This window comes from Argentina anserina, chromosome 1 (assembly GCF_933775445.1).
Source record: "Argentina anserina chromosome 1, drPotAnse1.1, whole genome shotgun sequence".
Taxonomy (NCBI): domain Eukaryota; kingdom Viridiplantae; phylum Streptophyta; class Magnoliopsida; order Rosales; family Rosaceae; genus Argentina; species Argentina anserina.
This window is the reverse complement of record NC_065872.1, coordinates 14641014-14656375: the sequence shown is the minus strand read 5'-3', so window position 1 is coordinate 14656375 and position 15362 is coordinate 14641014. Positions and strand designations below refer to the sequence as shown.

Below are 15362 nucleotides of genomic sequence, written 5' to 3'. Positions count from 1 at the left end.
TCAAAGTTCCAAAAACAAGAAAGGCAAGTATCAAGGGTCCAAGCTGGGGCCGAAAGGAGGCATCTCCAAGAAGCCAAGGTTTGAAGGCAAGTGCTACAACTGTGACAAGACTGGTCACAAGTCTGTTGACTGCAACAAACCGAAGAGGAACAAAAGGAAGGAGGCAAACCTGATTGAAGCTATCACTCATGATGTTGCAGACATGAACCTATGTTGCATGATATCTGAGATGAACATAGTGGATTCAAACCCCAAGGAATGGTGGATGGACACTGGAGCCACCAAACATGTCTGTGTTGACAAGAAGATGTTCTCCACCTTCGAACCATCTGAGGATGGGGAGATTCTGTACATGGGGAACTCTGCAACCTCCGCCATCAAGGGGAAATGAAAGGTGATTCTGAAGATGACCTCTGGAAAGGAGTTGACTCTGAACAATGTCCTGTATGTTCCGGAGATCCGCAAGAACCTGATTTCGGGTGCAATGTTGAACTCTCATGGGTTCCGCATAGTGATAGAGTCTGATACGCTTGTTTTATCCAAGAATGGAATGTTTGTGGGTAAGGGCTATGTATCGGGTAGGATGATCAAAATGAATGTAATGACTTTGATCAAGAAAATGAATGAAGCTTTTACTTCCACCTACATGATTGAGTCTTCCAATTAATGGCATGGTAGACTAGGACATGTTAATTATGATACTTTGCGAAAGTTAATTAACATGGAACACTTACCAAAATTCCAAATTGATTCAAAACATAAGTGTGAAACTTGTGTAGAGGCTAAACTGACTAAATCATCTTTCCAAAGTATTAAAAGAAATAGTGAACCCCTTGATTTGATTCATACAGATGTGTGTGATTTAAAATCAACATTATCTAGAGGAAATAATAAATACTTTATTACCTTCATAGATGATAGCACGAAATATTGCCTAAAATGCAGAAGTGAGGTCATATTCATTCTCTATAAAAATGAGGTTGAGAACCAACTCAACAAGAAAATTAAGACACTAAGAAGTGACCGAGGAGGTGAGTATGAATCGCCATTTGCTGAGATTTGTGCTCAGAATGAGATTATACATCAGAGGACTGCTCCATACTCACCATAATCCAATGGTGTAGCAGAACGCAAAAATCGTACTCTAAATGATATGATGAATGCTATGCTACTCAGTTCTGGGATGCCACCCAACATGTGGGCAGACGCGATTCTCACGGCAAATTACCTTTTAAATAAGGTGCCCAAAAAGAAAGAAGAGAAAACTCCATATGAATTATGGAAAGGGAGAAAACCATCCTATAAATACTTAAAAGTTTGGGGATGTGTTGGCAAAAGTGGAAATTCATAAACCTAAAAAGGTGAAGAGTGGGCCTAAAACGGTTGATTGCATCTTTATTGGATATGCACATAACAGTTCGGCTTATCGATTCCTAGTCCACGATTCAAATATTCCTGAAATCCATAAGGATACGATAATGGAATCGAGAAATGCATCTTTCTTTGAAAATGTATTTCCACAGAAGTCTAGAGAGGAATTTAATTCTTCTAAACGGGCACATGAAGACAACCGAGCCGAAACTGATGATGCTCAAGATCAAGAATCTGAGTTGGGGTCCGAATCTGAATCTGAGTTGGGGTCCGACTCTTAGTCGGAGGCTGAGATTGAACCTAGACGAAGTAAAAGGGCAAGGACCGCAAACTCCTATGGACCTGACTTCCTGTCATATATGGTTGAAGGTGATCCCCGTACCTTCAAAGAGGCATTAAGCTCTACTGATGGTCCTCTGGGGAAAGAAGCAATCAAAAGTGAGGTTGACTCTATCATGCAAAATTACACTTGGGAATTAGTGGATTTGCCACCTGGGTGTAAGCCTTTGACTTCCAAGTGGATTATCAAAAAGAAATTAAAAGCTGATGGGTCAATAGACAAATACAAGGCCAGACTTGTTATTAAAGGCTATAGGCAAAAGGAGGGTTTGGATTATTTTGACACTTATTCTCCTGTGACGAGAATAACCTCCATACGGATAATACTTGCAATTGCAGCGTTGCGCAAACTTGAGGTACACAAAATGGATGTAAAGACGGCTTTCCTAAATGGAGATGTAGAAGAAGAAATATACATGGAACAGCCAGAGGGTTTTTCTGTTCCTTCTCAGAGTAAGAAGGTGTGCAGATTAGTTAAGTCATTATATGGCTTAAAACAAGCACCAAAACAATGGCATGATAAATTTGATAATGCCATGATCACCAGTGGATTTAGAATAAATGAAGGTGATAAAATGTGTATATGTCAAAGACACTGAAAATGGATATATCATTCTATGTATGTATGTGGATGATATGCTTATCGTTGGGAGCAACGATAAGATGATCAAGTCTAATAAAGACATGTTGAATTTTAAGTTTGACATGAAAGACTTGGGACTTGCTGATGTCATTTTAGGAATTAAAATTACTAGAACATCAGAAGGGCTAGTGTTGAGTCAAACACACTATGTGGACAATATTCTTGGGAATTTGACAAGGAAGGTTCTGGAATTGTCAGAACTCTTGTAGATATGAATTTACATTTGTCCAAGAATAAAGGTGAAAGTGTTTCTCAATAAGAGTATTCAAGAATAATTGGGAGTCTAATGTACTTAACAAGTTGTACAAGACCAGATCTAACTTATGCGGTTCATAAGCTAAGTAGGTACACGAGTAATCCTGGAGCTATGCATTGGCAAGCGATTGGAAGAGTACTCAAATACCTAAGGTATACTCGTACCTATGGGTTGCACTACACATCATACATAACTGTTATAGAAGGGTTCACTGATGCGAACTGGATATCTGACATGAAAGACTCAAAGTCTACTAACGGATATATATTTACACTAGGGGGTGCAGCCGTGTCCTGGAAGTCCTCAAAACAAACAGTTATAACTAGATCCACAATGGAGTCTGAGTTTGTAGCACTAGAAAAATGTGGGGAGGAAGCAGAATGGTTACGCCAGTTCATAGAGGACATTCCTAGATGGACAAAACCTGTGCCTGCGATTGGTATACATTGTGATAGTCAATCTGCAATTAGCAGGGCACAGAGCAAGATGTATAATGGTAAGTCTAGACACATTCGTCGAAGACATAATACCATTAGACAACTACTCTCAACTGGAGTTATCTCTATAGACTATATAAAGTCTAAAGATAATATTGCTGATCCTTTAACCAAAGGGTTAAACAGAGATTAGTTGAAAAATCATCGAAGGGAATGGGACTAAAGCCCATTGGAAATTAAAAATCACTACAGTGGATACCCAACCTAGCTGACTGGAGATCCCAAGATCTAGGTTTAAAAGCGAAAACCAAATTGTGGAGATGAGTTCGGATCAATGTGGGGAGTTCTCCAAGTCCATTCCTATGATGAAAAATAGTGATACCCGTAAGGATGAGGTTAACCTAAAATTTTTAATGATTCTTATGCGTCGAGAAATCGAGTAGAGTAATGCAGGTTACTCTTAATTAAGAGATCACCTATGCAAGAGAGAAGTAGGGCCGCTTCTAGGGGAGTTAATGAGGGCATAACTCTTATCAAACTACTTGCAGAACCAGGCGTGTGTTCCATGGCCAAAATGTGCACAAAAATGAGAACCGAAGTGTACCAGGAAGACTCATGTGTGAAGTATGTCATCATTTACACAAATGACGAATAGTTCAAAGACATCGCATCTACTATTTAGTTAGTAAAGTAAGCATACTTTCATAAGGGAAGGTTCAAAGGGTCAAACCTACCTATTCTATGCAGGTTTCAACCGTAGAAATCTATCACCAAATTATATCGAGTCTTTGGTGGCCAATTTCATTCATGTGGGGAATTGTTGGAAAATGGTTAGAAAAACCATTTAAAACCAAATTTCAATTGATTAATTTAATTAATTTAAACTTATAATTAATCAAAAATGAACATGGATTTAAGTTCTTCATAATGAGGGCTACAAAATCATATGTTTGTTTGTGTAATTTGGTTTGTGGATGAATAAGAAATTGTCACTCAAAGATGGCTATTTAGAATGAGGGAAATGTGTTTGTCCCACATTGGAAAAGAGAAGTGTTGAAAAGATTTTATATAGAATCCATTGTGTATGGATTGTAAAGTGTGTAAGCCCCCTTATACCCTCTCGCGCACGCGCACGGGGGTGCAAATTCCTGGTCACAAGGGAAACTCGTGTATGCCCGTGCGACCTGCGGACACGAATGCAACACCGAATTGAGGGTCGGAACGCAGATTCTTTTTGCATTCCGAAAGTTCGGTTTTGACTTTTCAAATTCTCTTGACTGTTCAAATTCTTCTTTTTTAACAACTGAGTTATTGTGTGTTATGGAGAATTATAACATAATTGAAATCAGTGCTTGTAACATATGTAACTCATATATGTTATGATCTTTTGATTTCTATAACAGCCATCTTATTTATTACTGATTGCAAATCCTCACTGTATAAATAGCTACTATCATTTCATTGTAAAATCATCCATTCGAAACACAATCCTCTCTCACTCTCAAAATTCTTAGCTTTTCTATGGTGATAGAAAGAGGTACCTTTCGAGTTCGTTGAAGGTTCTAGTTAGTAGTGCAACTTCCTAGAATCGTTTAGTCGTTATATCCTGGGAGACAAGCGCCAAACATTTTTGCACCGGTAGAAGAGGCGTAAACGTCTTAAGGACAGTGTGGTATCACACACGTCTCGACTAGTTCTTCCATCACCAATCGTTCGGTATTTTGGTTGAATTTCTTTCCGTGTTCTTCGAATCTGATTTATAATTATTTATAATTCGGCTTATTAAATTAGATATGAAATATATCATTGTTTTTATAACAGTTACTATCAAACAAGAATTGATCAAGTAGACTTCGTTCGTCTACAAAGTGCTAGTTGCACTACTTGAACTATGTAATTGGTTTGTCAGTAGTTAATTGTTGATCGTGTAGACTATATTAAAAGTCTCGTAGTGGTTTTATTTTGACAAAAATTTCCATTATAGTTAAACATTTGTATTAACTTATTTCACTGTTTTACTTTTGATTACTGTCTTATTCTTCCATCTGGTGTTTTCAAGCTATAAATACAATTAGTTGAATCTCGGTTGTGAATTACGTTATATATATATTATCTCCAACTAGTTACAATATTGGAAAACTCTCATTTTTTCTGATTCATCAATTGCGTGTATGTAAAATATCAATGAATTCAGTCATTTTGTTAAAATGCTATTAATATATATCTGAAACACATGTAAGTGATGTAAGTACATATTGAGAAAACTTGTGTATGCATAAGAGGTCATTAGAAGTTTTCCCCTAATCCCTAATCGCTCTCTCTAAGGCTAGAAAGGCGCAACTTTAGATCAACGGTACCCCTGTCGTCCGGCGGTGCTCTGGGTCGGTGAGGCTTGCCTGGCCGTCGTCATAAAGCCTGTCGGACGGGTGTTTGAAGTTTCTATGCTTTGGCTCCCTAAGTCTGCGAATGCCAAAGTTCAATTGCTTGTTTGGTCTTGGTTTGTTGGCATCAAATCCTCTTTTGGCTGTGATTTTATTGGGTGGTTTTTCTTGTGAAGGTGCGCGCTCAGACTTCAAGTGGATTAGCGGTGCATCCTTGTCATGGCACCGGAGGTGCTCTCGGGACATAGAAGTTCGTTGGATTATTTTCTTCTTCTTTTTTATTGCGTTCTGGGTTTTTCTGGCAAGGGTGCGGGGTGCTTAGTCAGTTTGGAGTCGGTGGCGTCTTCGTGGTGGAGTGGATGGAGTGGTGCAGAGGCGATGTGCAGCTTTGAGAGGTGGAGATGCTAACCAGGCTGGGTTGCTGTTTTGGGCATATGGTCGGTTTTTCAGTGGGCTGTGTTATGTCGGGTCTATCCTGACTGTATGTTAGGTTTGTCCTAACTATACGTTTTGACATGTTCCAACTTTATCTTAGTAATTTTTTTATTTGGTTTTAGTTTAATTTCTTGTAGTTTGTTTATGTTTTTCTCGAATCCATATTTGATCATGGATGTGGAAGCCGTCGTGTTTCATTGCTATAATAAGGTGCTTACTACGTGTTCCCTTAGTTTTTTTAGTTTCTTTTGTGTCTTCCGTGATGTAATTGTTGCTTGAGCCATAATTACTTATCTACTAGGATGTGATAGCGGTTGGATGTGTAAAGTATTTGGTCTCATTGGCTCTTGTTGAATGAAATTATTTCCATCCTACAAAGACAAAAAAGGGTCATAGATGTAACTTGAAGTTTCCTTCAGCTCAAAAAAAAAAAGAAAAAAAAAACATAATTAAGCTAGACAATACGTATAAAGAAAACGTAGATATACAATTGAGCTGGGGGCATAATTAACGAGTTGCGATGTTTAATTAGTAGAATCGTAACAGTACATTACTACATAGCCTTCTCTTCTTAGGTCGCCATATACATTTGTACTTGGTCTGTACGTACGGCATATTACTGCTCAGCCTGAACTTGAGATTAGCATTATGTAGAAGAACCATCAACCTTCGTTAGTTCGTTTGCTTGGGAGGAGGTCGTTTCTCCACAAAGGATGAAATTGCGAACTAGAAGTCGAGTTTTCCCGAGTCGTAGTTTACATATTTAACCATTTTAAGGAAAAAAAACTTGTAGAATATGGTGTCTCTCAAAATTTTCCTACCCCAACCAGATCCTCCCTGCTGCACCCATCCTGCTATATATGACCCCATGATCAAGCAAGCAACGCGCCACCTTCTTTCTTCCACATATTTGCTCAATACTTCACTAACCTCTTTGGGCATAAGTACATGTCCGTTTTGTACAAAGGATGTCCCAATATACCTGCCTAAGATCACTGCATCTTCTAATGCTGAGCAACCGCCTTGTGCTAGGTCAGGTGTCATGGGGTGCATGGCGTCCCCGGCCACCGTGATGTTATGCTTGCTTAAGTTGCCAAATACTACGTTCCAGGGATACCTGAACATCAGTGGTGCCCATGTTAATGTAGAAAGATCTGTGTGCCGCACAACATCCAAGTATATATGTGGGAGGTCCTTGGCATAATTCTCAAGTATTTCTTTTTGTATATCTTCAGCCAGAGAGGTCCCTGTAAACAATCAAAATGTAGCATATAATTTCAAGAAATTGATAGAAAGTTAGACCAGGTATTAATTTATTATATACAAATTCTTTGTTCGACTGGTTAAGCTTTCGATTTCGAACCTTTGGCCGGAGATATGCCAGTGAAGAACCAGTATATCTCTTTGTCGTTGAGGGGAACGAAGCCAGCCCTTCTGCCTGTTCCTGTGTACTGTCGCACGTCCTGCTCAAGGCCATGGCCTTGAGGATACACAGCCAAGGCACGAGCAGCTGACCGACCTGAATGGACTGGTTCACGCAGTCCTAACCAGCGTGACACCACTGAGTGAACCCCGTCACATCCTATGAGAATCTATAATTGACGAAAATGAACATACAAGATTTCACCATATGTTTAATACTATGTCAAAAAATAGTCCAACAAATGAACAATACCTTTGCTTTGATGATGGTTCCATTTTCCATGTGAATAGTGGCAATCGATGAACCTTCATGTTGTTGGCAGTCAATAGCAGAGATCTTGGAAGAGAAACGGATTGAATGTACCGGTAATTCACCGGCCAAAGCCTCGAGCAAGGCTTTCCGGTGTACTGATCTCGGTCCATCTGCATCACTGCATATTTCCAATAATATATGATTGAGGATGACATACACCATTCATATAAATCAACTTATCAATAATGTCTCAATTTATAAATATTTAGAACTTGGGTCAATTAGCTTACCCATTGGTTTCGCTGAGAGAGACTACTTGAACTTTTCCAGTTTCCAGATCAGTTACATAATTCCTGATAAATTATAACCTCCAAATATAATTATAAGTACATAAAAACTGGTGGAATTAATACAGCTACACATGAACAAATGAGGGGAAAAAATAGACTTTAGACCATGACAACCACGAAATTAAGATCTTGTAAGATCATCCCCCAATTCTTACAAGTATTTTACTTACTTGAAAGAGGAGGTATAAGAAGCAAGCTTAGGAGAAACCCCCAAGGCATCAAGAGCAAACCATGCATTTGGGAATAGAGTCAAGGCTGCACCGGTGGCTCGCAGCCCTTCCGATCTTTCCAACACCAACGCATCTACGCCAGCTCTCTTCAGTGCTACCGCCGTTGCCAGCCCAGCTATCCCTCCTCCAACTATCACGACATCCTCCACTGTTGTGCCCATTCCGGCCAATTATACTGGCTATAAATGTGTCTGAAACTCTGAATATATAAATTTGTATGATAAGTTATATATATACAAACATCGAAACCTGTCCAATATATAATGCAAGTAGCAAAGTGAAGTCCTGAAAGATAAACGATTCTTGTGTTTGCACTCGGCCTGGATCGGTTCTAAAATATTATTTTTTTCAAGAAACGAAACCAGAATTGGAAAAGAAAGTTCAGATTTAGCATCATTTACTTTCGGATTGAAAAATATCGAGTCAGTTTTTGAGTTTTTACGGTTTTAAAAATTCACTGTAATATTTGTCTACCCCAAGCCATTATTTATAACCATATAATAAACCAGCTTCAAAATTCAAATACAAAATGTCAACAACCTCTAATACAATTACCTAATGATCAACAATTAAGATACTCAATTATTTCAAAAAGAATTGAGAGAGGAAATCCAAACCTCGAACAATTTGAATTTTAGGGAGTAACAGAATAATAGAGGAAGTAAAGTGATGAAGTGAAGGTGTAAGGCAAAACGAATAGGTTTTTTTAGTTTATATAGTGATTAGTGAGAGTCTAAGAGGTAATGAAAAAAAAGTAACAAGGGAAGCGGCCACAAAAAATTGTTTTCTAGAATTTTCTCATATAGTTGTGAGCAATCGGTTCTAACGGTTCCAAAATTATTTTTAAAAATATAAATCGAAATCAAATTGAATTGATTGTTTCAATGCGGTTCATCTATAGCTAATTTTTTTTTTTTTGAATCGTATCTAATTGACAATTTTAATGCAGATCCAACCGTTCTAAACGGTTATTGGGTTTAAAGCCTTGGGCTGGTTTGCATAGCTTGCTCAATTAGCTAGCAAAGACGAAACGAAATGACCCGAATGGCCAGGCATTATTCTAACTACAAAGCCATGCGATCGATGATGATGGGACTCGTGGGAGGAATTATAAAACAGAGTGGTTTGATGACGAGTGGTTTGTTACTCTGTCTTTGGTTCATAAACAATAGTCTAATTCAATAAACTTATATTTACTACGGACTTGGAATAAAAAAATCGATGCTTAATCATTAATCATGCTATATTAGCTGTTAAGCTGCTTGGTACCAGATTCCCTCTCTATGATTAGGATATTTATAGTTTTATACCTTCCAGCTTGCTTAATAACATTTTCACGAGTGTTTGCATTTCTCTTCTTTTATAGTTTAGTCTATTATATACTTCAGTACTCATCACCTAAGAAGCACGGAAGCTTGCATGTAGTCGCGCTTCGCGCTTCGGAAGCGGAAGCGAAGCGGAAGCGCGCCGGAAGCGCTCGGAAGCGCGATTCCGAGAAAAAAGTGGTTTGGAAGCGATATGGAAGCGCGAGCTTCCAAATTGGAAGCGTCAAATAGGCTGAAAGGAAGCGTGGCAGGAAAGGTGTTTGCAGATTCATAGTAAGGCGTTGCATCTTCATCCGCTCCATATCATGCCATCTGCAGTTAGCACCAGTGCTTCTGTTTTCTTGGTTTCTTCTACAAATGCCTCTGCCCCTCTAGTTGCAACTCGGCGAACAGCATCTGTCGCTCCCATTATAGCATTGCGTGACTGTTGCAAGAAGCCATGCAGTTTATCCTTCTTATTTGAAACGAATTTCACCTTCATCTCATCTTCCATTGATGCTTGTTCTTGCTGCACTGACGACATGTCAACTCTATTCTCAATCTGACCTTCTATATTAAACACTTTTACAAGCTCTCGTGTACGAGCATCCCTGGAGCCAGGTAAATCAACATGATATCAGAGATTTGTTAAAATTGGGAACAGCTACACAAGAAGCTGATCAATACTATAGGAAATGGTTGATGGTCACGATCTGATCGAAAACACGTTGAAACCAAGAAACGATTGGAAGAAAGGGTCTAAACGATTTGAGTTAGTTGGCAAGGAAGGCAAAGAGAACTCGCGGAAAAAATGGATCAAGGAGGGGCCTGGCATACAAGCACAACAGGTTTTAGTTTTTATTTCTTTTTTACTAACAGAAATTGGGAGTTTTAAGTTTTTAACTCCATTTTTTCTTTTTTTTTAATTTGACTTTTCAACACATATATAAATACAAATATTTATTAGAGGTAGTGAAATTAGGTCATTTTAGAGGTGTAATAAGTAATAGATGTAATAAGTAATAGATGTACACTGAGGTGCAACTAGAACCCCTCAATATAAATCTTTTTTTTTTCTTTCCTTTTTTTGTTCTGCTTATATATTATTTTATTCCGCGCTTCCGAAACGTCCCCGTTTTTAAGAAATTTTGAAAAAAAACGCTTCCGCGCTTCCAAACGCTTCGCTTCCACGTCCCCGCTTCCGATTCCATGCTGCCTAGCTCATCACCATCACATTGCTTAATTGCATAATATCCCATATTAAAAGAGAAAAAATGAACGGTCTGGGCTTCTCTATAAAACAAAGAAGCTGATTGATTACATTATCTATCTAATAACCAGCTATTTGAGTAGAGCTGTAAACAATACATTTATATTGGCCAATTTTTTATGTTGTTTTGGTCGAATACATTGGCTCTTCTTAGGTCTCACTAAAATCAGTTGACAATTGGTACTTTCAACTTCTTTCTTTTATTGCCTGAAGTTGATATCACATCTCGTAGAAGAATCATCAATTCGTTCATAGTCAGATATTGATCTCCACGTACCATGGATGATATGCATTTTAGAAATCAAGTTTTCCACAATCATAGTTTACGTACTGCACCATCTTAAGGAAAAGGAACTTGTAAAATATGGCATCTCTCAAGAATTTCATACCCCATCCGGATCCTGCCTGCTGCACCCATCCTGATATATATGACCCTGTGATCAACAAAGCCACCCGCCACTTTCTTTCTTCCACATATTTCCCCAGTACTCCAGTCACCTCTTTTGGTAGAAGTACATGTCCGTTCTTTACAAAGGATGTCCCAATATGCCTAACTAAGATCACTGCATCTTCTAATGCTGAGCAACCCCCTTGTGCTAGGTCAGGTGTCATAGGGTGCATGGCGTCACCGGCCACCGTGATGTTTTGCTTGCTTAAGTTGCCAAACACTACGTTCCAGGGATACCTAAACATCAGTGGCGCCCATGTTAATGTCGAAAGTTCTGCGTGCTTCACCACGTCTAGGTATAAAGGTGGGAGATCCTTGGCATAATGTTCAAGCAGTTCTTTTTGTATATCTTCAGGATCTTCTGCCAGGGAAGTCCCTGCAATTAATCAAAATGTAGCATAAAACCTCCAGCAATTGATCAAAACATACGAAAGAATGCATGTGTTCAAGCAAAACCAATTCAAAATCGGTGGAGAAGCCATCTTCCACATATGTAAGACAAAATATCTAACCCAAAACCACTTAATTGGCAGTTGGATGGAACACCCTTATCATGCATACATTTAATCTTACAGCAATGTTGTATGCATGTTTTTACAGAGTGGACATTGTATAGAAATACTCTGTTCCATGGGTTTAGATTTCGAACCTTTAGGCGTTATGCCACTGAAGAACCAGTAGATCTCCTTGTCGTTGAGAGGAACTAAGCCAGCCCTTATGCCTGATCCTACATATTGTCGCACGCAGTGGTCGAGTCCATGGCCTTGGGGATACACAGCCAAGCCGCGAACAGCTGATCGACCTGAATGAACTGGTTCACTGAGTCCTAACCAGCGTGACACCACTGAGTGAACCCCGTCACATCCTATGAGAACCTATGGTTGATGAGAAAAGGAACAGACAAGTTATAGACCATTACTCCTTTGTCTTTACTACTAATCCAATGTGTAATTCTGTACTAGTTCAACTAAAGTACATTACCTTTGCTTTGATGACAGTTCCATTTTCCATGTGAACAATGGCAATGGATGAACCTTCATGTTGTTGTGTTTCGATACCAGAGATTTTGGAAGAGAAACGGATTGAATGAACCGGTAATTCCTCCGCCAAAGCCTCGAGCAAGGCTTTCCGATGAACCGATCTCGGCCCAATTGCATCACTGCATATATTCATGATGATTGAAGATGACATTCAACATTCAAATCATATGTCTATTGGCGTGAATTTATAGTCCAATGCTGAACACATAAAAATAATCTTTGCTTAATTAGCTTACCCTTTGGCGTTGGTGAGAGATACTGCTTGAACTTTTCCAGTATCCAGATCAGTTATAAAATTCCTGATAAATTATAAGCTCCAAGTATAAGTACATAAAAAACAGGTGGATTGTAGCTACACATGAACAAATGAGGAAAGAAATAGACATCAACGTGTAAGATAACATTGACAATAACCAAAAAATAAATCAGAGAAACTCCTCTGTTTCAAAATTTTAGTCTACAAGTTCCACATTTCTTTCTTTCTTTGTTGCTAGCTTGACAATTAGAGTACACCAAAACAACATTAAAGCAAAATGCAATAGTAACAGAAGCAAACCAAGATGATAGGGAATTTTTGGATCATATACCCACAAAGGCTTGCAAGTAAAATATATAAGAGCACACTTATACTTACTTGAGAGAGGGTTTATAAGCAGCAAGCTTATGAGAAACCCCCAAGGCATCAAGAGCAAACCAGGCATTTGGGAACAGAGTCAAGGCTGCACCGGTAGATCGCAGCCCTTGCGATCTCTCCAACACCAAAGCTTCTATTCCAGCTCTCTTGAGCGCCACCGCCGTCGCCAGCCCGGCTATGCCTCCTCCCACTATCACCACGTCCTCCACTGTTGTGCTCATTCCCGCAAATCTTAGACACAAACTATATCTCTACCTCAGTCCAGATCGACTTCGAGTGCTTAAGTACTAGTGTGTGTGTGTGTGTGTTTATATATATAGGTATAATGGTAGCAATGTCCGAAATTGAAAGGAAAAAGAATCACGGGGCGGCTCTAGTTGTTTTTTTTTTTTACTGGCAAGGGCGGCTCTAGCCTGGTCTACTTGAAAATTGACACGCAAGGTTGTTCCTGAAACAACGAATTGGACTGCATGGCCAGGTGTCCCGCACACCATGAGATGAATCATCCGAGCAGAGAAATTATAATATCCTTTTATATGACCTGTTTTGCCCTCTTCTTTCGTTTTTTCTGTACGATAATTCATTTTCCTTCAACGAAATGGAATGTAACACTCGAGATTCTATCTCCTCCGATTGGAATGAAGAACATATAGTTTGTGAGCTTTCTAAGCTCTGATACTAGTTGTCAGATGTTTGTATAAATATGTTGGCAATCCTTTATTTAACAAAACACAACATGCTTAATACATCAAGTCCAATTAAGTGAAATTTGAAATTGAAGATTAAGTTGAATAACCAACATTATCTCACTCAAGTATACTCATGCATATGTATGTCAAGATTTTACTGCTGGGTATCTTATTGTTACCCATTGTGAGGCTTATTGACTTGGTCATTTTATCTATGTTTTTACTATTTTCTGTTCATGTGTTTGAAAGTCATATTTTAAACTTAGTTTCTCAGCAAAATTAGTCTTTAAGTCTTGGTGTCAAAGTAAGTATTGGTTATTGTGCTTTTTTGATATTTTAGTTTGTGATACACAAACCAATGTATCAGCTAACCATTGATTGATAAAGAGAAAATTGTATTTTAATCATCGGGTAAAAGGTTTTGTCTCTTGGTTTTTTATCAAACTTTGTTGTGGAAAAGTTGTGTTGTCTTTTGAATTCCTTGGTTACTGTGGCAAGGCTGATTTGATCAGCTGTGTTGGTGAGCTCCCATGGAGCCTCATTCTTGCTTATAAATAGAGAGCTAAGTCTTCATTTTAACTTGATTGTCTATGTTGTTTCAAAATGTAGTCTTTGCATTTTCTTTTGTTTGGGTCTGAGTTTCTTTTAGCTTAGGAGTTCATGATGATGCACCCTGAGCTTAACACAAAAATGTCTTACTCATATCATAAGCATTTGCATAGCATGAGATATGTTGGTATTCCTACAACCCCAGAAGTCTTCACAACTGAATCAACTGAGATGTTGCTGGATTCAAAATTGAAACTTCTGATATGTGTGTGCGTAAACACTCGAGAAACAGGTTAGATAGAACCGTTGAGAGATTAGAGGTCTAAGACCTAGATAACGTGGTTACTATCCTGGTGTTGCTACAAACTTGTAAGTAGTGTTGAAACACTTATTTTCCAGCCAGTGTAGCTGTGATTAGAATTGAAACCTTCATTGTAAACACTCGAGAGACATGTTAGGTAAAACAGTTGAGAGACTAGAGGTCTAAGACCACAAGATAGATATCGTGGTTACTATCCTAGTGTTGCTACAAACTTGTAAGTAGTGTTGAAGCGTTTGTTGATGTTTTCAGTTAAGTGTAGTTGAGATTAGAATTGAAACCTTTGTTGTAAGCACATGAGAGACAAGTTAGATAGAACAGTTGAGAGACTAGAGATCTAAAACCACATGATAGATAATGTGGTTACTATCCTGGTGTTGCTACAAACTTGTAATTGTGTCGGTTTACATAGTGGAAAGAGTTGTCCCTCATGATTTAGGGGGATCCAGTTTTTTCAGAGGCATTCAAAATTTCTGCGAGTAAAAAATATTATGGTGTTATTTGTTTATTTCTGCACCTTTTCAATTTTAGTCATTGTATTTATGCTAATCGGATAACATCAACCATCGCTATCCTTGAGAGTAAAATTGAACGAAAAAGTTTTCAGGGTCTATTCACCCCCTTTAGGACCTTCATCATATCTGCAAATAATGTTGACAAACAACAAGTTATATGCTAATTGCTTAATATAGATCTCGAATCTAAGCAGATCTAGATTATGGTTGCTCAACTTATTAAAAAATTATTATCATGCACAATCTAAGATTGATGTATGTTAAACATCATAATTACATCAAAGTGACCACTAAAATGTTTTCCAATACTAACAACAACATGCATGTGGTCGAGTTGATTCAGAGCCTACGTATGAAATCCCTAGTACCCAGACTTGAATTTGCCACTACTCGATCATTCTTAGTGACCGAGAGAAGAAAATGTGTTAACATGACCTCTTGACACGAATTAGTCTATATGTCTTGAAGTCGTTTGAT

General features: G+C 38.4%; 2 protein-coding genes across 2 annotated transcripts; both read right to left on the bottom strand.

Moving 5' to 3' along the window:
* Window positions 1–6366: 6366 nt before the first annotated feature.
* Window positions 6367–8446, bottom strand: LOC126791426 (monooxygenase 2-like). The gene is made up of 5 exons (XM_050517882.1): window positions 8058–8446; window positions 7828–7890; window positions 7538–7715; window positions 7226–7454; window positions 6367–7109 (listed from the first exon to the last, which is right to left on the bottom strand). The coding sequence occupies exons 1-5, from the start codon at window positions 8276–8278 to the stop codon at window positions 6589–6591; spliced, it is 1212 nt and encodes a 403-aa protein (XP_050373839.1). The 5' UTR covers window positions 8279–8446; the 3' UTR covers window positions 6367–6588.
* Window positions 8447–10821: 2375 nt separating this feature from the next.
* On the bottom strand, window positions 10822–13099 carry LOC126790476 (monooxygenase 2-like). The gene is made up of 4 exons (XM_050516721.1): window positions 12814–13099; window positions 12121–12478; window positions 11789–12014; window positions 10822–11515 (listed from the first exon to the last, which is right to left on the bottom strand). The coding sequence occupies exons 2-4, from the start codon at window positions 12328–12330 to the stop codon at window positions 10986–10988; spliced, it is 966 nt and encodes a 321-aa protein (XP_050372678.1). The 5' UTR covers window positions 12331–12478; window positions 12814–13099; the 3' UTR covers window positions 10822–10985.
* Between the last annotated feature and the right edge of the window lie 2263 nt (window positions 13100–15362).